At 41.4% G+C, this 23893-nt stretch overlaps 1 protein-coding gene across 1 annotated transcript; it reads right to left on the reverse strand.

The window, feature by feature from the left end:
• Positions 1-1932: 1932 nt before the first annotated feature.
• Positions 1933-15274, reverse strand: CAVIN2 (caveolae associated protein 2). The gene is made up of 2 exons (XM_040971901.1): positions 14478-15274; positions 1933-4439 (listed from the first exon to the last, which is right to left on the reverse strand). Exons 1-2 carry the CDS (start codon positions 14958-14960, stop codon positions 3645-3647), a joined length of 1278 nt encoding a protein of 425 aa, XP_040827835.1. The 5' UTR covers positions 14961-15274; the 3' UTR covers positions 1933-3644.
• Positions 15275-23893: the final 8619 nt, after the last annotated feature.

Genomic DNA, 23893 nt, shown 5'->3' on the forward strand with positions numbered 1-23893 from the left:
ACTTCTGCCATAAAGGAAGCTATCAACACCATTATTTCCCTTTTCTCAGGCTCGTGTCTTGGGATTTCAGCATAAAGAATTTCGCAGATAGGAGGAGCTAAAAGTTGCTTTGCTCAACAAATATTTAAAAGGTTGATTTTCACAGTGGAAAGTACATAAATATATGAGCATCAAACTTTTTTTGCTTAAGGTGCTATTTCTTACTTGGGGCAGTTTTTGTAGTGAGTTGAAAATAATTTTGAAATTTCAAATACTTCAGGATAATGCAATGATCAAAATAAAGATAAGAAAGCATTTTTTGATAATGCGAGTGACGTTCTCTTTGGGAATGAGTTCTTGGCTGCAGAAGCCTTTCTCTGGACACACACATCAAGCAGGGCACCAAGGTCACCAAGCCAATTTCATCTGAAACTTGTCTTGCAGTGCCAGAATCTTGGTTTTTAGGAAGACTTGTGGTTGCTATGGAACTGTTAATAATGACTGCTGTCTGCACCTCAACTGTTCATACTCCCAACCTCCAATACAAAATCACTTAGATTTGGGCCTCAGGGCAGTAAACAAACTTTGGAGCAAGAATTAACCCGGTTTGGGTATTAGTGTCTTAATGTAGGAAATGACTTTCATTATAACCTTTACTTTTACTGGAAGTTTGGTTCTGTGGAAGGAGCCTCTAATTTCCAGCTGATGGGCTATACTGCAGGAGGTTCAAATGTTCCTCTTGTAGATGGGCACTGTTAAGAGCAGAAATGTTCCTTATCATACAATTAAGTATCAAAAAAATCTTTGTGCAGAGATGAATTTAGTGTGGGTCTTTTATTTTCATGTGTAAAAGAGCCCCTGCAATTGATATATATGTATATATATATCATATACATATACACATATGTATATGTATGTGTATATATATGTATATATATATATATATATATATAATTCCTAAGTAGAAAGAGGGAAATACCATTGTTGAAGTATGTACCTATACATTTTTAAAAGTAAAACTCATAGAAAAAAAGACCATATTTGATATGTCTAGGAGATTTATGCTCTATGTCATAGGTACTTCTCCTAAATTCTGCTTCTAAGATATGGATCTCAGCCATCAAGAATGCATAGCTGATCTTTGGGAAGAACTAATTCAGTTCTTGTGCTCTAGGCACACCGACAATGGGCCACTGATTGGGTGGGAGGAAGAACGCATTGCATTTGGGGACTCTGCAGCCTCAACGGTATGTAAAGAATTCAACAATAAAATAGTATATGTAGTTTCTCTTTCTACAACTGCTGCTCTCTCTGATCCCTACAGTATGTGTTTTCCAACAATTATCTGTTTAATATTCTGTTTTACTGCTTAGTATTCTAATACTCTGGTGTGGTACGTGGCAGCTAGTTTATAGCAACAAATGGGAAAAGCAGTTTTGAAGAAAAAATGCAGGTGTTCTGTTAGCTCTGGATCTCCCAGCTCCTCAACTGTGAGAAGTGACAGCAAGCCTACGGAGGGTAAACAGGCATGCTTTGGGCCCTGATTGAAATGAAGTTTTCTACCAAGTTCGTGGTGCTGCAGAAGATGAAGGCTTCTCTGCAGGAATAAGTGGAATGTACAACTCAATGCATTCAAGTCTGCAAGACCCTTTAAGGCATTACCAGGTCTGGTACAATGCAATCAAAATGCAGATGGAACTATCAAATTCATCAAGTTGCTACAACAAAATCAGATGCTCTCCAGAGCTTGCAAGGTGATGTCAAGAAAGTTAAACTTGAAGAATGAGACTTGGAGTTCTAAATGAGATCGGGGAAGAAAAAGAGAGCACAGTTAATAGAGGAAATCAAGATTGAAACAATCAACATTATTGCTACATTTATAGGGGAGTTTAAAAATCAATTTGTTTTGCTTGTTCTAAAATTGTTCTGCCAAAAACCTGACGTGATTATATATTTTTATTATTCTTTGGTTTATTTAAACTTGAATACAGCTATTGTTAGTTCAACAAGCCAATATTTGGGGATACATTATTTCAAGAATAAAGACATAGCTGAATAAGTTATGTCATGAATACACTTGCTAACTCTTTCCCTTTTATTAAAGACGAAACAATTTGCTAACATTGTGTAGGATTACCTTCATTTTTAAGGTTACTTATAGTTGAACACAACAAAGGTAGGGAGGGAATTGGCTATGTGGGTCAACTGTCTTTAACTTATAACTTAGCAAAACATTAAAATTTTGTAACTGAGAAGATACGTGGAATTTTTTTTTAGTATAATATTAGGCAGCAGTAAAAATTAGTCTAAACAAATATGCTTTTATACTTTAAAACATTAGCATGCTTAAAAAGTTCAAACACATATTAGTATTATGTGAGATTAATATGCAAATAAAATATGACATGGAATGAAATTATCATTATGTACAAAACTGAAAAATAGCATTCTTTCCTTTCTAAACTTGTAGATGTGAACATGCTTAAAACCTACATATCAACTGGACTTTAAGGGTTATTTAAAAATTGGAAAGCATTCCATTAAAGGAAAGTATAATCAGATGTCTTAAGACAAATAGCATATAAGAATTCATTTTTGAAAATGTATATTCAATCCAATATGGTCTTGAATTAGAAATATTTGTCTTTCATCAATAAAAACATTTGTAATGCCTTTTATTACTCTTAGTACTGAAGTATGTTTATTACACTATTTGAAAATATTAGAAAAAATTATTGTGAATATATAACAAATTATTTCAGGATATGTGTGAATTATCTTTAGTACTGTTATTTAAGGAATGGAATAATAAGATTAGTATTGTAAATATTTTACAATTTAAGTGCTTAAGTTTTGCTTCTTTGTATTCTTTATCCTTGGCAGTCTACATTCCCTGTTTCTCTTATTTTCTGCCTTACTGGTTAGTTTTCCAACTGTCCTGACTTCACAACAACCACATCTGAGTGCCTGCGGTTACGTCCTGGCTCCACTTTCACTTCCAGCTTCCTTCTATTGCTCACCCTCGGAGCTGGCAGGTGATGGCTCAAGCACCTGGACCCCTGCCAGCTGCTTAGGATCCACCATGAGCTGACCGCTTCATTCACAATTTTTCCTTTGTAATAAAACAACACTTCAGTGAATAACCAACTGATCATTCTCTTCAGTCTTTTGAACGTGTTTTTCTTATTAAGCCATAGAGGTATGCCTTTCGCGTCCATATTTATGCATATTATATATCACACATTTAAAGAATAAAAAACTGGATTCACAGAGTATGTAGACATTTGAAACATCACCAGTATACTGTTCAGCATGCTTACTGAAAGACAAAAATATGACTTGCATTTCATCACTAGTGTTTTAGTATTCTCTGATTTTTTCTGACTAAGCCAAAGGGATCAGTCCCTTTCAATTGCTTCATTATTTCCTGGAATCTTGGAGAAAATGTACAGAAATCAATCTAAGCACAAACTAGAAGTGGAGTCCCGATAATTAGCTTTGGCTGTAAGTTCTGGTCTTCTACATGCGGCTACTATTTGGTGAATTACAGCGTGCACAGTAACACAGTGTTCAGTGAGCAGCACTGGAAGTGTGCAGGAGTTAGTTTCTGGGTTCTGGCTTCCCACATGAAGATGAGCACAGACTGGGCATCCTGGGCTGTGCCTTTAGGCAGTCTGATCCACCTGCAGCACAGATGGCTGCACGGGCTTCTCTTCTGCTGGCTCTGTGTCCTCAGAGGTTCTCAAGTAGCCACCCTCATAACGCATCTTCTGTGCCTGGTCCAGGGTCACGGACTCCTCTTCATCATCTTCCATAATGGTCAAGTCCATGTTGCTGTCCATTCCTGAATTGCTCCCTCCTAGAGCCACCTTCTCAGCATCTCCTTCAGGGTTGCTCCCTTCCTGCAGGGTGCTAGGGAGGGATGCCTCAGACAGAACCTCTGCAAATGAGCTTTCCTCTTGGTCATTGGGCATCTGGTCAGGGCCAGGCATGTCTTCTGACTTAGTCTCATTTTCTGCAGGGCTCTCTCCATCTCGGACTTTCTTTCGGCCAAAGGTGAGGGGAGAGACCCTGAAGGGGGAGCTTTTCCCAGAGGATATTTTCTGGTGGTTTGAAGTGAGGGATTTCTTAATCTTCTCTCTTCGCTCTACAGATACGATCTTTGTCCCCAGCTTGTTCATTTTTTTCTCGATGTTCTGGCGAGAAAATGCTTTTTTGAGACTGTCTACTTTCCGGAGGCTGGATCGTTTTATTTTCTCTGCCCTACTTTCTTCCATCTTTTCCTCTGCACTCTCTTCCAGGGCCTCCTCATCGTGGGGCAATTCATCATCCGATGAGAGGTCCACCGTGTGCAGTGTTTCCTCCAGGGACTTGTTTTCATCTGCGACCTCTTCTTTCGCTTCTGCTGGCCCAGCAGCTGGCTCTTTCACAAACACGCTGGCAGGGATCTCATTTTCTTCCTGAAGAGAAGGATGACATAGGTTTCATGTTAATAACATATTTCGCTAGTCCTGAACTGCTGTAATTCTAGAAAGGGAACATTTGCGGCTACAGTGTTGGCGAAGAGGAAGAGTTAATTCTAAATTGTCTAAGCCATCCCCTTTGGGCTGGATAAGGCTAAGGGCTAACCACTGCTAATATCATGAGGGTAGCTGGCCAAAGCTGTATCAGTGACAGGCAGGGGGGAAGTGGGCTGTGACTCAGGTCAGGAAGCTGCCTAGATAAAGGAGCTAAAGGAAGTCACCAGACTCTCGATCCAGAGGTCCTCTCTCTCCTCCCCTCCTTTGAGGTCAGAGGGCTCCACTCCTGCCAAAATTCTACTGTGCAAGAGTCTGAAGGCCACACAGGAAGATAAGAGATGAGGATGGAAGAAGGGCCTGAAAAGTCCTTCAGGGTGGATCCCACGCATAGCCTTGAGCAGGTTCCCTCCCGCATCGGATCTCAGAAGCAAAGATAGGATTCACCTTGGCCTCTTTCATTATTTTTCCAGAAGATATTTTAAAATAAGAGAAGCAGTGCTAATCTTCCTGGGTACTCACTCGGGAAGTTTGTGGGCTAGAATATCTTTTGCGGGAGTGAATACTGGCCAGCGAGATACTGGGTCATATTTAGAGTAGCTTATCAAGCCTCTATTGTTAAATAGAGCTTGTTCAGGCAAAAATATTTCGGCTCCAACGTCCAGCTAAGAGTGATGGGAGGATTTCAGGAGGCTGCTTCTCCTGTCCCCTCCCCTGCAACCCTTTTGCCAGCACATCTGCTCCCCTAGATTGTGGGAACACAGGTAGAGACAGCCTCTGACACCGTCCCAGGGAACAGAACCTGAGAGATCGGAATCGAGATAAAGAACACTTAATTTTGTGCTTGTCTTTGAACACTGGACATTGCGAGCCAGTCAACAAGCTGCCTTCACATTCTTGGTGAAGAAAATGTCCGAGGAGTGAATACATGGCAGGAGGCCCGACTTGTACTTTCTGATGTGCTACTAAATGGCTGTGCAGATCTCTGCAAATAACTTAATCTCTTTGGGCTTCAGGTTCTTCCATATACGGACAAGAGGATTGGACCTAGATTAGACCCCTTCCAGCTGGATGCCCAAGGCCACCAGGGCTCTGACAGTGTCCCAGAGGGGCCAAGGCTCCGGAGCGCCCCACTGCTTTGCTGATACTAGCTGTGAGGTTGCTTATTTCTTGGGCTGCCCAGCAAGCTTAAAAACGAGCTAGGTGGATTTAAAAGCCTGGGTTCTAAGATTCGTGTCAAGGTTATACTCATGGTAAGGATATCCCTCCTTGTTTTTGTTTATTTGTTTGCTTTTTACAATTTTGAATGAATGAAAAAGTCAATAAAATCAATTGTAATAGAAGATATACTCTAAGAATGTGACTACAGTTTTTTTTTAAAAGAATGATTCATTTTTATTGGAAAGGAATATATATATAGAGAGAGGAAGATCTTCCATCCCTTGATTCGCTCCCCAAGTGGCTGCAGTAGCCAAAGCTGAGCTGATCCAAAGCCAGGAGCCTGGGGTTTCTTCTAGGTATCTCACATAGGTGCAGGGTCCCAAGGCTTTTGGCCATCCTTGACTGCTTTCCCAGGCCACAAGCAGGGTGCTGGATAGGAAGTGGGCCTGCTGGGATTAGAACCAGTGCCCTTATGGGATCCCAGCACATGCTAGGCAAGGACTTTAGCTGCTAGGCTACTGTGCTGGGCCCAAATCTGACTAAATTTTTAACTTCTTGTTATGAAGACTCAATTTTATCCTCTTTATTAACCACTAAATGGCGTCAAGTATGGCATTTTTTTGAAAGGGCACAGCCCTTTGTCTCCTTTACTAGGTTAGAAATAAGGAATAAAACTTGGGGAGAGGTAAAAAGCAGAAAGTCTGGCTAAATGCAATCCTTGTTAGAATGAAGATAGCACATTTCCTGTTCCCAAATCTCTCTCCACATCCTCTGATTTTGAATGTGACAGAAAATTTCTGGTGTTGGATCTGAAAGACTGAGCACCACACTGGAAGGCCCATAGGATTGCTACAAGTCATTTATGATGAGGATTCTTGCACGGGGCAGCTTTCTCATGTTTCAAGTTGAGGCTGCTTCTGTGGCACTGGAATGAACTCCCCATGAGGGTGGGTCTTCTGTTTACCACCAGCTCCCAGCTCCTAGCACTCAGTAAGCTCCTGCACAAATGAGTACAGACCAGGTGAGGCAGATTTCAGACAGCCTCTGCGGCAGTGGCTAGAGCTGAGACAGCCCCTTCTTCCGGCATGCGTGAGGACCCCAGGGGAATGAGCTTGGCTGTGTCTGGAAGTGGGCTGACAGCAATTGCTCCTGGAAAATCACGAGACCACAAGGCTTAAGGAGGATGGGGGTGTCTGCTTCTGAGGAAGGACTTAATTCCCAGGAGTTGAGCACCACTGAAAATGGTAGCCTTGCAGAAACAGCCAGGCCTCTGCGGCTTAGTCCAAAGCAAAATAATGTTGGGGCCTTGGCAGGAGGATTGGGAAGGTTTGACAGGACTTGCTAGGTGAAAAGGAAGAAACCCAAAGTTTTTGTGAAATGCTATTAAAAATCTGAAGTGGGGAAAGCAGACATTCAATCAAGAGACTGTAAAACCAAGCCCTGGTTACCAAGGAAGAGGTGCATTTAGTCTAATCTCTCAGGATAATTAAAAGGTAGTAAGTTCTCTTTCTTCCACTCCAACAAAAGCTAAGCATGTTACCCCTAAAAGAACTAAGCTTCAGTGTAAAGTTTGTTATTACAAAGGCACAGCTACGGTTGCTTCTGACACTCTTTTGTCTCTCTTCTCACGTATCCTTTGAGGATAGGATTGCAGAAAGTGTATTAGAAGGTGAATCGGAAATGATCTGTAGTAGATGCACACTGCGAGTGCTGGGGAGGGGAGTGTTGAGGGAAAATGGGAAACCCAATTGAACCCTTTTGTTAAAATGCCAGAGACATTTATGTGAGCACTCTTTAATGCCAACTATGAAAATAAACCCAGCCGGGACGGAGATAATCCAGAATGAGCTGGCTGTGTCTGTTTGCAACTGGAAACAAGTGAGATATGTGTTTCTGGCTAACTGCTATGCTTCTGTCGTCATTTTAATTAGTCAAGCAATATTTCATGCTCTGTCCACTGGACAGTGTCTGTTTTGTGGCTTCTTAGGGCCACTCTGATGGCAAACCTTTTCTCGCCATGTAGGAATTGATGACTGTCCAAGCACAAGTAAGTCTGTCCCTTTGATCGTGGTGGCTTAGGAGGAAAGAAAACAATGATGCTATGATCACTATTCCTTAGAAAACAAGTCAAGTGTCATCTTTGATTACAAAGTCATAAACATAATGGTAGAAATGCAATGTGATTCTGATAATTAATGTTTTGTAACTGCCCTCTCCCATGGGGTACCCAGTCTCATCTGCAAGCCTGTCCTTGAACTCTGCTCTCTCTCTCTCTCTCTCACCCTTATTATAAATACTTGGTATTTCTCATGCCAACAAATGAGGTGGCACTGTCATTTTTAGTCCCTGTTGCAATGCTTTTTATTTGCTGCTTCTTACAGATGGCAAGCGTGATGGCTAATTCAAGGGGAAGGATCAAGTATACATTCTCAACCTTGTCCCTGCTTAAGTTTGCTGGTTCCCCAATTGTCTACCTAGGGTTCATAAACAGGCACAAACAATCTCTAATGGCTTTCTTTCCTTCCTTGGGCAATTCTACTCAGCAGAGGCTCCTAGGAGTAGCTGCTTATTTGCCTTTTGTTTGCAAAAAGGTCCTCCACTACCACTGATGCAGGTGCTCTCTGCCTGACCTTTCACAGAGACCCTTAGGAATTCTTCAGAGAAGGGTAGAATTAATTAACACATCACAAATATATGTGCTTGTCGCATAAAAGAGAACAGGAATGGAAAGAACTCTTGAGAAGTAGCCTTTTCCTTGCACTTCAGCTTGGTTGCAATGTACGGATTCCTGAGCAGTCATCGTCCCAGGTGTGCATGGAAATACCAGCAGGCAGACAACTGCCAAGGTGCCAATGTTTCCCTCTCAGAGGCAGATCTTTTCTGGGCATTTATAGATCTGTTCCTTTTAAAGGAAAAAAAAAAAGCTTCATGACTAGCATTAGAAAGGAAATCTAAATCTGTGGCATGTCATTTAAAAGCCTGAGTAAAGAAGGAAAGCCAGGAGCTTGTTTTTCTGTCACTAATTTATCATTCCTGTTGTTCAGAGACAATAACCAAGGATGCCCCGTTCCCTAGGGAGGTGGTGGCATCCTAAAGGGCTAGAGAGACCACAACTTTGCATCTGAGGAATGTTTCATCCACTAATCTCCAAGTATGACTTACGAAAATGGAGCTATGCCCACCTGGCATTCTGATTTATAGGCCCCCTGACACCTTGATGGTGTTCTCCAATGCGTGCTTCGGAGGTATAGAATGCCAAGTGGATAAAGCCATTGATTAGAACTGCACCCCTAAGGCAGCTGTTGGTGGAGTCAGCAAGTCATAAGAATAAGATGCATTCGTTATAATCCCTGAGTGGTCTTTCACATTCTGCAGGATTTAAAAGTTTCATTATTTTTCACTGTTATCAAGGGTTCAATTCTTTTTTAAGATCACACTGGTTAGGTATTCTTTGTTACATACAAAAGACACAAAACAAAATAAAACCAACTATCCTACTGAATTATTTAAAAGCTTATGTAGAAAACCCAGAATGCTTGAACTTTATCACAGCGGGACAATAGCGTTTGTTTAACTTATTTCACAATTTAATTCTATAATTTCTGTTATTATGAAGATAAAAAATTTCCTAGTCATTTTGTTTCTCAGGATCACAATTTCTTTGATACAAAAGGAAATGAAACTAAATAATGATTGATTTGCTTACCAGCTCTAACATATTTGATTTGTGTGATATTAAGCTCTATCCGAGGAAAAAGAATTACCAAATTTCAGAAGCTATTCTGTAGTGTACTCTAGCAAATGTGTCTTTGTAACGCAAGAATCAAAGCCTTGTGCTTGCTCTCTGGGTGTGGTTTGAGCAATTAAATTGCCTACATCTGACATTAGAGTGCCCGGGTTCGGTTCTCAGCTCCAGTTTGGGATTCTAGTTTCCTGCTAATGTGGGTGTTATGATGCAGTAGTGATGCTTCTAGTAGTTTGGTCCCTGATATCTATGTGGGAGACCTTCTCTCTTCAACAACAAAAGGGCAGCGTACGGGACCCGAATTGCATAGACTATGTCCCATTCATTCAATTCAAACAGACATATGTAAGAAAACAATAACAGGAACAAATTTACTTGAAAGGTTTACATGTGACAGAGTATACATTTTTTTAGTATATAAAATATTGTAATATTTTAAAAAGAAATAATAATAATCAGATATTCATTTAAAGTGCCTGGGCAGTACTGACATGCAATGAATGTAAACAATATTACCAACCAGCATTTTCTTTGTCTGTTAAACTGAAAGGGTATTGGATGAGTGACACATCAAAACCAATATTCTGTTGGGGAACCGCTGATCAATCTGGTAGAAACATGGTGAGTTGCCATATAAAGCTGCCCTTCCTTATTGACATCTCCATTGCTTTCAAGTCTGTTCCAATTTAACAGTTTTTACAGGGGTTGCTATGGACAAAGTACAGTTTTTAAACAAACCGATTTTAAAATAGTCTGAAGATGTTATACTTTCAGCACTTTTCTAAAATTCTGATCTCACTGAAGCAATCTAAATGATGCATATATTGAGCACATTGATAGGCTCAATTCTCCAGAAATGTATCTGCTGCAACTACCTAAACTTCCTTCTTTTTTCACCCAGTTTCATAATTTTATATTGCTGAAACAGTAAGATGTCAATGAGCACTCTCATTTTGTTCCCTGGATTTGTAATCATTTCACCCAAAAACTATTTGTAGGGTCCAGTACAGTAGCCTAGCAGCTAAAGTCCTCGCCTTGTATGCACCGGGATCCCATTTGGGTACCTGTTCCACTCTTGGTTTCCCCACTTCCCAACCAGCTCCCTGCTTGTGGATTGGGAAAGCAGTTGAGAACGGCCAAAGGTCTTGGGATCCTGCACCTGCATGGGAGACCTGAAAGAGTCTCCCGACTCCTGGCTTCGAATGGGCTCAGCTTCGTTTGTGGTGATTGCTTGGGGGAGTGAATCAGTGCATGGAAAATTTTTCTCTCTGTCTCTCCTATTCACTGTATATCTGACTTTTCAATAAAAATAAGTAAATCTTAAAAAAAAAATAGATGAAATCTTAAAAAAAAGAAAAACCTGCCTGTATAAGATCACCACTAGGGTCATAAGAAGCAGTACATGGACAGGACAGTCAGCGGTGGGATTCTGCTCTCTTACATCAATAGAGGGGATTTGCTCTGAAGGGTATACTCACAAACTTCTGTATGGATTCTAGTTTTAGTAACAGGGAGCCATGCATGCAGGCCAAACCTTCATCTCAGTGTCCTAAGCATCTACTTCCTGCTCAGATATGCCTGCGAGTCCTCTTCCACTTACGCTAAGTCATGTCACAGTATTCTGAGTTCAATGACTAATTTTAAATTGCGAGCAAAGCATTTTAAAAGGAAAATCTCAATTTAACTAAGGTCTTGAAACTTATTTTATTTTTCAAGGCGAGATGAACGTCTTCACATTCAGACACTACTGCTTATAATTTGAAATGACTGTCGTGGGATCAGATGCTTAATAGCTGAAACAATTTTGTAAAGTTCAGCACAGGATCAAGTAAGCAGACAGCATGTTTTAAGTTGGACAAGTTAAGGACAAAGGATGGAATTAAAAAATGGAAATGAGTAAGTGTGCAGCAAGCCAATCAACCAAGCAGCAACAACACATCTGTAGAATTCGGAGGACACAACCAAACCTCAAAAACTACACATTTAAACTTCTCAGCGTTACTAACTACACTCAAGTCAGAAGACAGATTCTTTTCTGATTCTGTCATTATTTCCATTTTTGGGGGGAGAGGGGTCTTAAACAAAAAAACCAATTAATAAGTTAAAGCCTGGCATAGGATTAAAAGTGGCAAGTTAAGTAACAGATGTAAAGTTTGATCTGGTTCATTATCTGTCCTCCACATTCTTTTCATCTGGGAAATAGTTCTGTTCTATACACTGTGCAAATTGTGCTGCAACTAGAAAGCTACATCAAGTTGACCTTTCTGACTCAGTCCTTTGTTTTCATGAAGATTTGACCTAACACTGATTTAAATGTAGTGTTGTTGGTCACACAATGTATAGTGTGTTGTAGAAGTGTTTTTGGTAAGTTCCAACTGAAAAAGCCAATAGCTGTTTTGAGATTCAAGGTAGGGTGTGGTCAGTTTTTGTGCAAGAGTCATATTTTTTTTTCTTTCATTTTGATATTTATTTATTTGAAAGGCGAAATTATAGAATGACACACACACATGCACACACACAAGGAGGTATCTTCTAAGTCCTGGTTCACTCCCTGAAGCCATCATGTTTGAATTCCAGTTTCACCACTTAGTTACTAAACTTCAGATATGATAGAAATATCTTGGAATCTCAACATCCTTGTCTGTAAAGGGTTGGTATATGAGAAGAAACCTGGAAGTGAATTCAGGGTTTATTGGGTGCTCATAACTTATTTGCTCTTATTAATAGTCTCAGTGCACAGATGAGGAAGACTTGGAGTGGCTGCAGGATATGTTTAAGAGCACATCTTTGGTAAATCATAAAGCTGACCTTTGATCCTGTGTCTCTGACTCCAGAATGTATTTTCTCAACCACTGTATTGGGTCACGCTCTACTCCAAACCACTGCTGTACCCATGGACACATTTTACCCCATTGAAACCCTCATTTTAAGAGGGGACAAGAAAAAGAGCAAGTTTTTTACTGAGGGCTACTCTTGCATTGTTTTTTTGAAATAGTCATCTTGCACTGTCTTAAAAGCTGAAATTTCTGATATCTTTCAAGTTAAAATTAATGATCTTGTGTGGCTTAAGAAAGGTCCAGTCCCTGTCTTTTAAAATGCCCCTGGGGACTTCAGGCAGGGCTGCTGGTTGAGGAGTCTGACTCCACTTGTTTGGATTGTTTCAGCTCCTGTTTTGCTCTTGAACACCCTTGTTCCAATGTGCACTCACTATATGGTGCCTTCCTACCATTCTGGCTGCAATTTCACACCTGTCAACTCAGTGTGACAAAATAGGAGACCAAGTCAGCCCTCAGCAATAGCACGGGCCTTCAGGTTCTCCAACAGTTGTTTTTCCTTAAAATGTCAGACTTACAATTCTGTTCGGTTTCTAGTCACATCTCTCTCTCATCCCTTCCCCAACATCTGCAGAACATCCGTGGCAAACAAAACAAAAAACAACCTTGACAAATTGTGATTTCCCTTTACTGGATTTTTTTCCCCCTTCCTTAACTGTGGGATGAGATGAGAGATAATCTCTGTGATTCATCCTGGGAGGAGGGAAATTTCCTTTGGCGTTTCAGATTTAGACGGGTCTGTGTATGTTTGCTTTTGTTTGGAGATCATTATTTAATTTAGAAGTGCCTGGAGAGCTGAGATTTCTAATATCTTTTCAGCTAATAAAGTAAGGATCTCATATGGCTTAAGAAAGGCCTGGTTATTGTATCTCTTTTCAGTTCATCTGCTGCATCAAAAGCTGCTGCATTTGCATGAAAAGCCGAGAAGTTTGCCAGCTGCAAAGGCCTGCAAGGTACAGGAGGACATCGCTGCCACATTCAAGTGCAGTCTGATGAGGACAAAAAAGCGTGGAGATGAGTCTTTCCTTTTATGGGGTGGGTTGGAAGGCTTCAGTTCTAACTTGGCAGAGCAGATGCATTCAGAAAAAGAAGGCTCCCTCGGTTTCAATTCTGATTTCTAAATCTCTCTTGGGGAATGAAGGCTCTCCCTGTGTGCCCGTTACAATCAAGCTGTTGGTCATAGCCTCTCCCCTCCATGGCTTTCAAATCCTCTCTTATTCACATGGCCACAAGGAGACAGGCCTGGGGCAGGGAAGGAAAGCACTTCCTGGGCTTGGTGCTGGCTAGGTTCCACTGGGCAGAAGGGGTTCCAGCATTAGCAGGGGCTACTCTTCGATTCACAAATGCCCACCACTTGGCGGAATCACAGTCCCACACAATCTCCCTGTCCCCAAATAGCCTCTTGCCACATTAATTGCATCATTGATACATTAAAAAGTTAAGTGATCTTTTCATCCTAACGGTACAAATGGACAGAGAGAGCACTCAAGACTAGCCTTTGTGAGGACAAGTGATAACACCCCCTCTACTTTTCTTGGCAGTTGTGGTTTTTCTGAGTAAGGAGAGGCTTATCTAGTGTGCTCAGAAGGAGGTATGCTTTGTATTTTCAGCGCATCATTTGCTAGAAAAGAATTCCACAAGATTGCTTTATCAAAACATTTAAAAAATCTTAAAAGAATAAAGCAAATCTATCCCTAACAGAATCAATCCTCCATTTGGTTAGTCTTCAAAGCATTGATAAGGGCTAATTTAACCCGCTATATGTTTTGGTTAAAGAAACAACAACAACAACAACAACAACAACAAAAACCAACAAAACTCACGTGATTACCTCATTCCCACAAAGAGTTAATAAACAGCCACCGAATTAATTTCCTCTGCCCAGCTAACAGCTGCAGCTGAGCGCTCCAAGTTCCTAATGCAAAGGAACAAATATATTTGACTAGGGCGGGTGTATGCACCTGCCTATCTTCCCAAGCCATTTGAGTGCGTCCAGGTGCTCACTGACTAGGACCTCTGCTGACATCTGCCTGGGTGTAGGCTGCAGTGACCTGGGAAATTCCCGCCCCTGTGTATGCATTTCATATTGCTTTCTGCAGGCAGACAAGGGACAATGCCTGGTGTGTGTGATCCCCGGGCAGGCAGGACAGATGTATGAAGGGTTGTGAGAGTGGGGAGCGCTGGACTCATGGATGTTCCAGAGCCGCAGCCCACTTGTAGAAAGGCCTAGAAGCCACTGACCTGGAAGATGAGCACCTTGAAGTGGTTGCGCCTGAGGAGCTGGGCGTGGTTGTTCTCTAGCCGCTTCACCTGTGCGCACTGCCTATCCATGCGTTCCTTGACAGCGCGCGTGTGGGCGCTGACCTTGCGGGACTTCTCCAGCAGCTTGCTCACGGTGTTGCTGGTGGAGGCCTGGTACTTAGAGAGTTTGCTGAGGTCGTTCTGGATGCCCTTCACCGATCCCTCTAGGCTGATCTGGCGCTGCTCCATCTTGTGCTGGTTGTCCTGCACGGTGTCCAGCATGTTTACCAGCTTGTCCAGAAGCGTGAGCACTGTGACCGCATTCACCTGCGAGCTGTCCCGGATGGTCTCCTCGGTGCTCCCTAAATTCAGGCTGGGGCTCGGTGTGGAGGAAGGTACGGGGCTGGGGCTTGCTGCCTTCTCCTGTCGCATGTCAGAGCCTGCGTGCTGGAACTTTTCGGCTTGAGCAGCGTCCTCTCCCATGACTGGACAAGGGGAAACTTTTCTTTCCCGCTGGGAGAGCGTCTCTTGCTCAGGCAACCGTGCGGGCGGCAGTGAGGGTGCAGGAGTAGGCTGGCTGGTGTGAGCTCAAAACACCGCTCTCCAGGGCTGGCAGAGGTTCAGACAGGCAACAACTGGCTAAGCTGATCAGGGAAACTACATTCCAGCTGCTCTTAAAAGCCCTGCTCCACCCAGAGGGGGGTGAAGGTTAGCAGTGAGATCCACTCAGGGCTCAGGCATGTCCACACTTCCTAACTGCCTTGTCTTGACACGGGGCTCTTCGCTGCAGCTTTAGCTTTATCTTGCTTACACCCCTTCCCTTTTTAAAACAAGTTCAATACCATATTTTAATCATGACTTCATCTAGAGGCGGAGAAAAACATGCTAACTTGGAGCGGCTCCACAGCTTCCAATTGGCTAAAGCCGGTAAACTTTTCTCTGCTGCTATGCTACAGACGGAACAGAGCGCCTGTTTTTTTTCCTGGATACAAATTATTGTAACGGAAAGTATTGTTTGCATTTGCCCTAGAACTGACTGATGCCTTGCAGAGCACCGGGACTCCTAAGGGAGGGGTAGGGGCTAAAGGGTACTTGCAGCCCGGTTTGCATTGTTCCTTTCTCATTGGCAGAGGAATGGAAACATTCCTGCTAATGACAAGGTAAACAGCCCAGTTCTTACTATTCCCCCAATTGAAGATGTGAAATCAGTTCAAAAAGACTGAGCTTCAGGGTTGATGCTGTTGCAGTCTCTTACCTGGCCGTAGAGACACATTTTTACATCACTGATTTTAAAAAGAAATATTAGAGATTTTTTTTAAAAAAAGATTTATTCATTTGCACTGGCAAAGCAGATTTATAGAAAGGAGAGACAGAAAGATCTGTGTGCTGGCTCACTCTCCAAGTGGCTGCAGCAGCAGCTAAAACTGAGAGAATTTGAAGCCAGGAGCTGCTTCTGGGTCTCCCCTGTGGGTGCACATTCCCAAGGCTTTGGGCCATCCTCTGCCACTTTCCCAGGCCAGAAGCAGGGAGCTGGATGGGAAGTAGAGCAGCCTGGACATAAACTAGCACCCATATAGGATGCCTGCACTTGGAGGTTGAGGATTAGCCAGTTGAGCCAACACGTTGGCCCCAAGAATTTCTTTTTTTTGATAAGTGAGATTGAAAGAAAAACAACAAAATATAATGACGTTTCTACAAACCTACGATCTGGAAGTGTTTATAACTGATTTCAAATTTGTGCTGAGACATTTTCTCTGTTGCTCATCTCTGCAAGGCTGCTGATTGCTACATGCTCACAAGTGTGACTGCGGGGCAGGCCGAGTCTGTGTTTCTGAAGCGGCTCTAATGTCTGACATTTCCACATTCCTGCTCGGTGATCTGGCACACCTGCTCTCAAACCAGGCCTTCCTCCGCTGAGCCCCTGGGACGCGAAGCTTATTTCCTAAAAGGACTTTACATGCTTGACTTGGTTTTAAGTGTATCCAGCCTTTGAAAGTGCTTTTAGGAGTAAGTTTGTTACAGGATTTCTATGAATAGTTTTGAGAAAGAAGAAAGCCAGCTCCTGTTGGACCCTCAATGTCAGCAGGACTTGGGGTGTCACAGCGATGGAATCCCTAGCCTCATTGCCTGTAGAGTTCTAAGGATTCCAGCAAACTTGAGACCCCTCTTTTAACGGGTACACCTGCTAGTTAGGAATGAGTGGAAAACATTTACACAGATCTCCAATTCTTACACATAATTGGTGCCTGCCAAACCGGCACCAATTGAATGATTTAAAAATAGGAACCAAAGAGAAATAAAATGAAAGTTATTTAAATTAATTGCCTTGTATCCAATAATATTTAGTTGGTCAACAATGTGTTAAATGTTAGGGCAAGGGATGAATCAAGTATTAATCTTTTAAGAAATTTTTATTGGAAAGTCAGATATACAGAGAGGAGGAGAGACAGAGAGGAAAATCTTCTGTCCATTGATTCACTATCCAAGTACCACAATGGCTGGAGCTGTGCCAATCTGAAGCCAGCAGCCAGGAACCTCTTTCAGGTCTCCCTTGTGGGTGCAGGGTCTCAAGATTTTGGGCCGTCCTCGACTGCTTTCCCAGGCCACAAGCAGGGAGCTGGATGGGAAGCAGGGTAGCCAGGATTAGAACCAGCTGCCACATGAAATCCCAGGGCAGGCAAGGTGAGGACTTTAGCCACTACTCTATTGTGCTGGGCCTTTGAGTGTTGATTTTCAGAAGCATAATTTTCTAACAAAATTATGTGGTATCATGCTATAATATCCTTTTACATTTGACTTCTATGGACAAATTATAAAAAGTATCATTATCTCAGAAACATTTGAAAGTTTCATCAGTTTTCCAAGAGCCTCTCTTAAATTTTGACATTCAAATTATTTCCTTCTGAAGCACTTCTTGTGGTGCCATCCAAGTGGATTGTTTCTTGCTCACATGCTCTCTGTTCCAGTTGCAGATTCTAATTTGTCAGAGAAGCCCACAATTCAAGAGCTTCTCTAACGTTACCTTCATCAGACTCACGGTTTTCTACATGTTTTGCAAGACTCACGATTTCACATTATAATCACTGATTATATCACAGATTATGCATTGATTTGCATTGATTTTACATTGCATTTTTTGATATTTATAATCAACTAGTCTAGTAAAGCTATTAAAGTGATGGAGTATGAAGTGGGGCAAGGAGAGAGGCTTCTTGTTAAACAAGAAGAAAAACTGGCATATGGGCTTACTTATTATTAAAATTAAGTTTTATTAACACAACATAATAGCTATATCTTGTTGGGTAACACACTGGCCTAAAACCCAGTCACACAAAGTAATGATCATTTATTTTGTTTCCTCATGATTTTATGGTTGGCTGGGCACAGCTCACTTGGAATAAGTCAACCCTGCTGAATACACACATGGTGTAGTCTGGGGTGATGTTTCTAAGATGGTCTCCCTCATGTGCCTGAGTCCTCTGCTGGAACACTACAACACCAGGGGACTCTCTCCTCAGGCTTGCAACCTACAGGACTTTTCCCCTGGACTCTCTAACACGGAGACCAAGCTCCGCGGCCTCAATGGCCTAGAAACAAAAGTGCAGAGTCATTTAGGTGTAGGCTCTTGGATTCTCTCCTTGTCATGTCTACCTCCCTTTGTAGACCAAGCAGGTGTCAGCACAGCTTAGATTCCTGGGGATGGGGAGAAGATGCCACCTCTTTATGGGGGAAGCAACAACATTGTATGACCAACAACTCAGCTCATGGAGAGGTCATTGTAGCCGTGTTTGGAAATATCTGTCACAACATGCATTCATTCTTCTTCTAAAAGACCAGTACAGGTACTCTTGGAAGCTCTTTTATCATTGTTTCTATTCTATTCCTTTCTTTCTTGTCATAGAGATCCTTTCTTAAAAATTGGAGTATCATTTGACAATTAAATTTATAATTGGTCAATTAATTCATGAAGTTTTTTAATGTTGTAGTATGATTTCCTTTGTTGGAAACTTCAGTGGGGGAACTATACAATGGGAATCCTTCTGTCCTGTATTAGACAGACTGTATCTAAGTAATGGACTGTGACATGCGCTCTAAGAGCAACAGGAGTTTATGAAGAGAAAATAAAAATAGGCAGAGAAAACCCTATTGGTATGTGAAAATTTGAGGTAATTTGAGCAATGATAGTGTTTAAATTTCTCTCAGCCTATTGCTGGTTGAGAGAAAATAGGGCAATTCAACAATCAGCCTTTAAACTTAAAAATAAATAAGTTTAGTTAGGAAATGTTATGAAGCCCTTTGAGTTTAGATGATGCAATGGGGGACAGGGAGGCGCTCGGACATGTGAAAGTGGGGTGTTGAAAACAGATGGTGCAATAAAATAGAGGAGAGGGGTCATTCGCTTGTTACCGCTTGCTGAATGAAAAATAACTGCCAGGCACTGGGGACGCAATGGTGAGCAGCACGTGTTTGCTGCCTGCCAAAGCTTCCACTCTAGTAGGAGAACTAGGCAGGTGGACAAACACTGGTGCAGCACACAGGGTGGTGCCCAGAGAACATGAGTGTCTGCTGGAGCCCAGCAATGCCCAGGCTTGAGTCCTGACAAGCGGCGATTAGCACTCTCGAGCCCCAAGCTGGCCGCCAGCTGCCTGTTTTTACCTCAGGAGACATAAATCATGTAAACACAGAGGTCACTGCAGGAAAAGGCCTACCCTGCCACTGGCTAAGGCATTGGGCTGAAACTCCATGTGGCTTCACATTCAAAAGCCATAATAAACCTGAAGTCTTGGCTAACCCTTTAGCATACATCTTAACCTGGTTTTCCCCTGGGTTGGCTTTTTTTTGCAGGCTCATGCAGTAATCCTGGCACTTAGTCTTACCTTCAGAAATGAACAGAAAAAAAAAAAAAAGGAAGGAAAGTCCTTTCCCTCAGTGGTGATTTTGAGCAAAGAAGACTAAGCTGGCTGTTCCATTTAGCCTTTTCTGTGGGTTCCCATTTTGGAGCTCTGAAACCTTTCAAAGATTGCCATTGCTTCTTGAACAGCAGTCAGTTCTAGCACCGTATAAGTACATTAATCACATTCCAAAAAGAAAAATAATGTAATGACACATCCATGTTCTATGTCACTAAGTTTGAGGGTGATTTATGATGCAATGATAGAAAACTTGTAACATGCAGTTTGCAATTAAAATACATTTTTTTCTGAATTATTGTCAGTAGGATAGGTTTGTTCCCAGAATTTCTTTATTTAATACTCCTGTTTCCTAAGCTTATCTTTTAAGATAACATTTAATGGACCTTAAGAAAAGGTTAACTCTGGGCTTAATACTAAGGGTAGTTGGCAAAGTTGTATTGTAAGAGAAAATGAATTGGCAGTAAAGAAATTGGAGGTAAAAGGTCACCTGACTGTGGGTGAAAACTGTGTGGAATCTTGCAATGGTAACAGGCAGAAAGTGAAAGTGCAGTCTGCAATAAGCCTGGGGGCGTCCTAACTTTCTCTTGCCTTTCGCAAGAGAAAGGAATAGAGGAATAGAGGAATTGTGTTCCTTTCCACTAGAAATAGTAATGGCAAAAAGCACATTATTATAAGATGATAATCTCTTCAACCAAAGCCTTTGGATAACCCATGAATGTCATGTGAAATAAAGCAGTACATGAAGAAATTCTATAAAAACGAGTGATAAAGCAGAAATGACTTTTAGTATTGACATAAAACAGAGAATCTACCCACTGTCCACATTTCTTGAAAAATGAGATTAAGAGATAAGTTCAGTTTGGTAAAAAGTTCTGTAATACATGTGTAATTTTTTCATTACACGTTTCCCATGAACTCATAGGATATCCCACACTTTTACAGATTTCAATATTTTTTGCACCAAAATAATCTTTATTTAGTTTCATTTTTCCATGAACTTTTAGAGTAGCCTTATGGTTGAGAGAGTGAACTCTTGAGCCTAATTCCCAGGTCAAATCCCAGCATGCTTTTCCGTCTTTGTCTCCCAGGTCATAGGTTCTTACGTTAAAATGAGGATAATAATTGATTTTATTTATTTTTGCTGTTATGAGGATTAAATGAATTGATTTTGTGAAATGTGTTTGGACCAGTGTCTGGAGCTTGTGAGCAACATATGTGTGAAATACAGAAAAATTTTATTAGTATTTGTATGTCTGGTTTAGCTTCCTGGTTTGATATGTGATTTCATTAAAATAGGCTGATGTTTTGAGTGTGTGTGCCCAATTCAAACGCAACAGAACTTTTGCTTTTCCTTTCTTGTTTATTCCACAGAGTATCTTGTAGTAAAACTTGGGGAAATATACTGGCTTACTTCAGCCTTGCTTACAGGTTTTTAAACAACTGATTTAAGTAAGAAGGTATGGGCTCAGCACAGAAGTAGACCCTTCGACAGTATGGACAAAGTGTAGATCAAGGCCTTTGTCCTAGAGAAACTCAGGGTGTTTTGGGAAAAGTGAGATTTACGCACAAGAAACGATTAGAAGACAATACAAGACAATACCTAATGAGGTGCTGAAGTTGTCTTTTTCAGTCTCAGGAAACTCCTTCTAATCACAATGGCCCTTAGCTTTTGCTTGTCTCATTGCATAGCACTAAAAGCAAACAGGAACTAAGCAAACAGCTTTAAATTTAGAGAATAATTGAGGAATAGAGTTTTCTCACAATTAAGTGCTTTTCATGGACGATGTCTCAAGATAATGTACAACCTTGAGAACCAATACTTGGAGGAAGAGGGTGAGATTTAACTTCTTTTTTCTTCCATGACCAAAGGATGCTTAGTGAAGTCTGGGTTTCTAGCAGGACTGGAGGACAGGCTGAATGAGGTGGCATGTTGTTTCTTCCGCACCTAGATGGAGCTTTTCTCCCCTCCACCTCACTCCTCTATTACACCCTGTGCTGTTTCTTGAATCTCAAATATCTCCTGAAAGAGAGGCTAGAGATTCCATCGATCATTTATTTCGTTAACAAGTCTTAGTTTGAAGTGATTAATTTTGGAATCGATTTTATGAATTGGTTCCTTGAATTATTATTATAATGAATGGACATCAATAAGTCATACAGTTCTGTACCCTACTTAAAATGAAAAACAAAGCAACAAAAATAACAATGCAGGACATCAGCAAAGTTTCTTACCCTGTCTTAAATGGAAGCTTTAGAGAAGGAAATTCCAAAACCATTTTGGTAACCTAGTGTGGTATTTGTCAGGAAGTTCTTCTTCATAGATAATTTAAATCCTTATTGTAGCAGCATAAAACTATTTCCTCTCATTCTGCTCTGGTTTTTGAGTTAATTAACAGCCACATAATGCATTTCTATAAATTACCTGTCAATCATCTGTCTATAATTTGTACATATTCCTGCTAAAATTTAGGATCCAGGATTAAATCAAGGTGGTATTTCTACAGAATTCACTGCTATAAATGCATTTCATCAAAAATATTTTGGTGATGTAACATGTCTCAGCCACAAAATGTTTTTGTAGGTAAATAATGGTGTCAAGAAGCATTTGCCTGGTGGTTTACACTTAGAAAGTACTTGATCTCTCTTAAATTATCTCTGAATGTGAAAAATGTCTGATTCCAAATACCTCTCTCCTCAGGCTCACATTTGTTGGCTTCAAGGAGTTGTTGTAGTAGTGGCAGTTATGGCTTTATTCTAACTGAGAAAAGAAATAAATATTGAGGGAGCCAGGTAGTAAGCACAGGTGCAAAGGTAGGTTGGGCTGAGTTTCCTCCTGGGCACAACTGCTTTATTAAACCCTGTTTTGGGTGATTCTCTCTAAAAGCAGTTTTGAATTGTTGCACAGACACAGTCATATTTGGCCTGATGGGTAAAAACAGGATGGAATCAATCATAATTAAAAAGGAACTTCATGCTTTTAGGTCTTCTTCATTTACAAAACTGGTCTATTTTTTCCAGTGATATAATTTGATAACTTAATGAATTGTTACCACATTATTACAGAGTGATTAGTGTGGGGGCAAAGAAACATTTCCTTTCCATCCTCTAGATGTTTGCTAGAATCTACTGACAATCAGGAGGTGAAATAAGAGAAAAGGTAGGCACAGATGGAATCAATGTGCAAAAGAGGGAAAATGGCAGCATGGGAGGTAGTGCTGACTGGCATGATTACCCACTCCCCAGACACCCTCTTCTTCGCTGGGCTTGGAGAGAATGAGCAATGAAGACAGGTAGTAGGGGATATTAAATGGTTTACTGAGGAACATAATGGTAGGAGACCATTGAATGGTCTAGGGCAAAGTCCATTGAGCCTACAGAGCAGACAGTGGATTACAAACGCTTCTCCATGGGGCCAAAATAAAGAACAATAGTGTGTGACAGAAGTCTGTCCAGGTGTGTTGACAAACTTATGTCTCTGCCTGTAAGAGGCGTTTCCCTGGAGAAGCCTGAAGGCAGCCCTGTTCTTCTTTGTGCAGATATGGTGAGGTTGATAAGCGGGGCTCCAACCTGTGCGGGGAGAAAGAGAAACATGGGAATGCTGGTGGGGCCTGGATTGTGAGGAAGGGATTAAATCTGTCAGTGCATCAAGGCACAAGACTTTGGGGTATTGCTCTCCAAGCCCCACATTAGTGTAGTCTCAGATTCTCAACTTGAAAAACAACACAGCACAACCAGCATTCTTGGTCACTGAATCTTACTACTGCCCATAGCTAAGCTGGTATGTTGACGTGTTTAGTGGACTGAGTCAAAGGACTTCCACTGTAACATGAAAGGTTTGACTGTATGATTTAGTTTAACTCAGACAAGACTTACTAATGACTGCCTAATTTTAAGATACTTCAGTAGGGGGCTGGCATTGTGGCATAACGGATTAAGCTGCTAACTGCAATAATTGTATCCCATAAAGAAGCTGATTTGAATTCTGGCTGCTCAACTTTCGATCTCAGGCACTCCGTGCTGATGTGCCTGAGAAGGAGCTTGAGTTCCTGTACTCACTCACATGGAAAGATCTGGAAGAAGCTCCTGGATGCTGGCTTCGGTTTGGCCTAGTCCTCTGACCATTGCAGTTACTTGGGGAGTCAACCAGCAGATGGAAGAGCTCTTTCTCTCCCTTTCTCTAACTCTGCATTTCAAAATTAATAAAAATAAATTGTAAAAATAAAAGACTGTTCAGTAGGAGATGGAGTGGAGTTAAGGAAAATGCAAAGATGAATTAGAGATGTGAAGAAGCTGTCAGTAAAATACAAATCCAGTAGAAAAGAAGGGCAAAGTTAAACACTGCAACAGTGAAGAGTAACAATAACTGCAGCACAGACCAAGACTCCAAGAACATCAGGGAGGCAAAGAGTGTCATGACAGATGATGTTCCTCTTCAGCTGAGGGCAGCTTCAAGGCCAGATATATTTGGTCTGCATTTCAGACACTGTAACTAGTTACACAGTT

This window comes from Ochotona curzoniae, unplaced genomic scaffold, assembly GCF_017591425.1.
Source record: "Ochotona curzoniae isolate NIBS_2020 unplaced genomic scaffold, NIBS_Ocur_1.0 contig_2210, whole genome shotgun sequence".
NCBI classification, from domain to species: domain Eukaryota; kingdom Metazoa; phylum Chordata; class Mammalia; order Lagomorpha; family Ochotonidae; genus Ochotona; species Ochotona curzoniae.

Bases quoted from the DNA above. Each gene is read 5' to 3' on its own strand.
- CAVIN2 (XM_040971901.1), bottom strand. From the start codon at position 14,960: ATGGGAGAGGACGCTGCTCAAGCCGAAAAGTTCCAGCACGCAGGCTCT. The intron at 4,440-14,477 runs GTCAGTGGCTTC...CCTTCTCTTCAG, and splicing joins TCAAGGTGCTCATCTTCCAG to GAAGAAAATGAGATCCCTGC.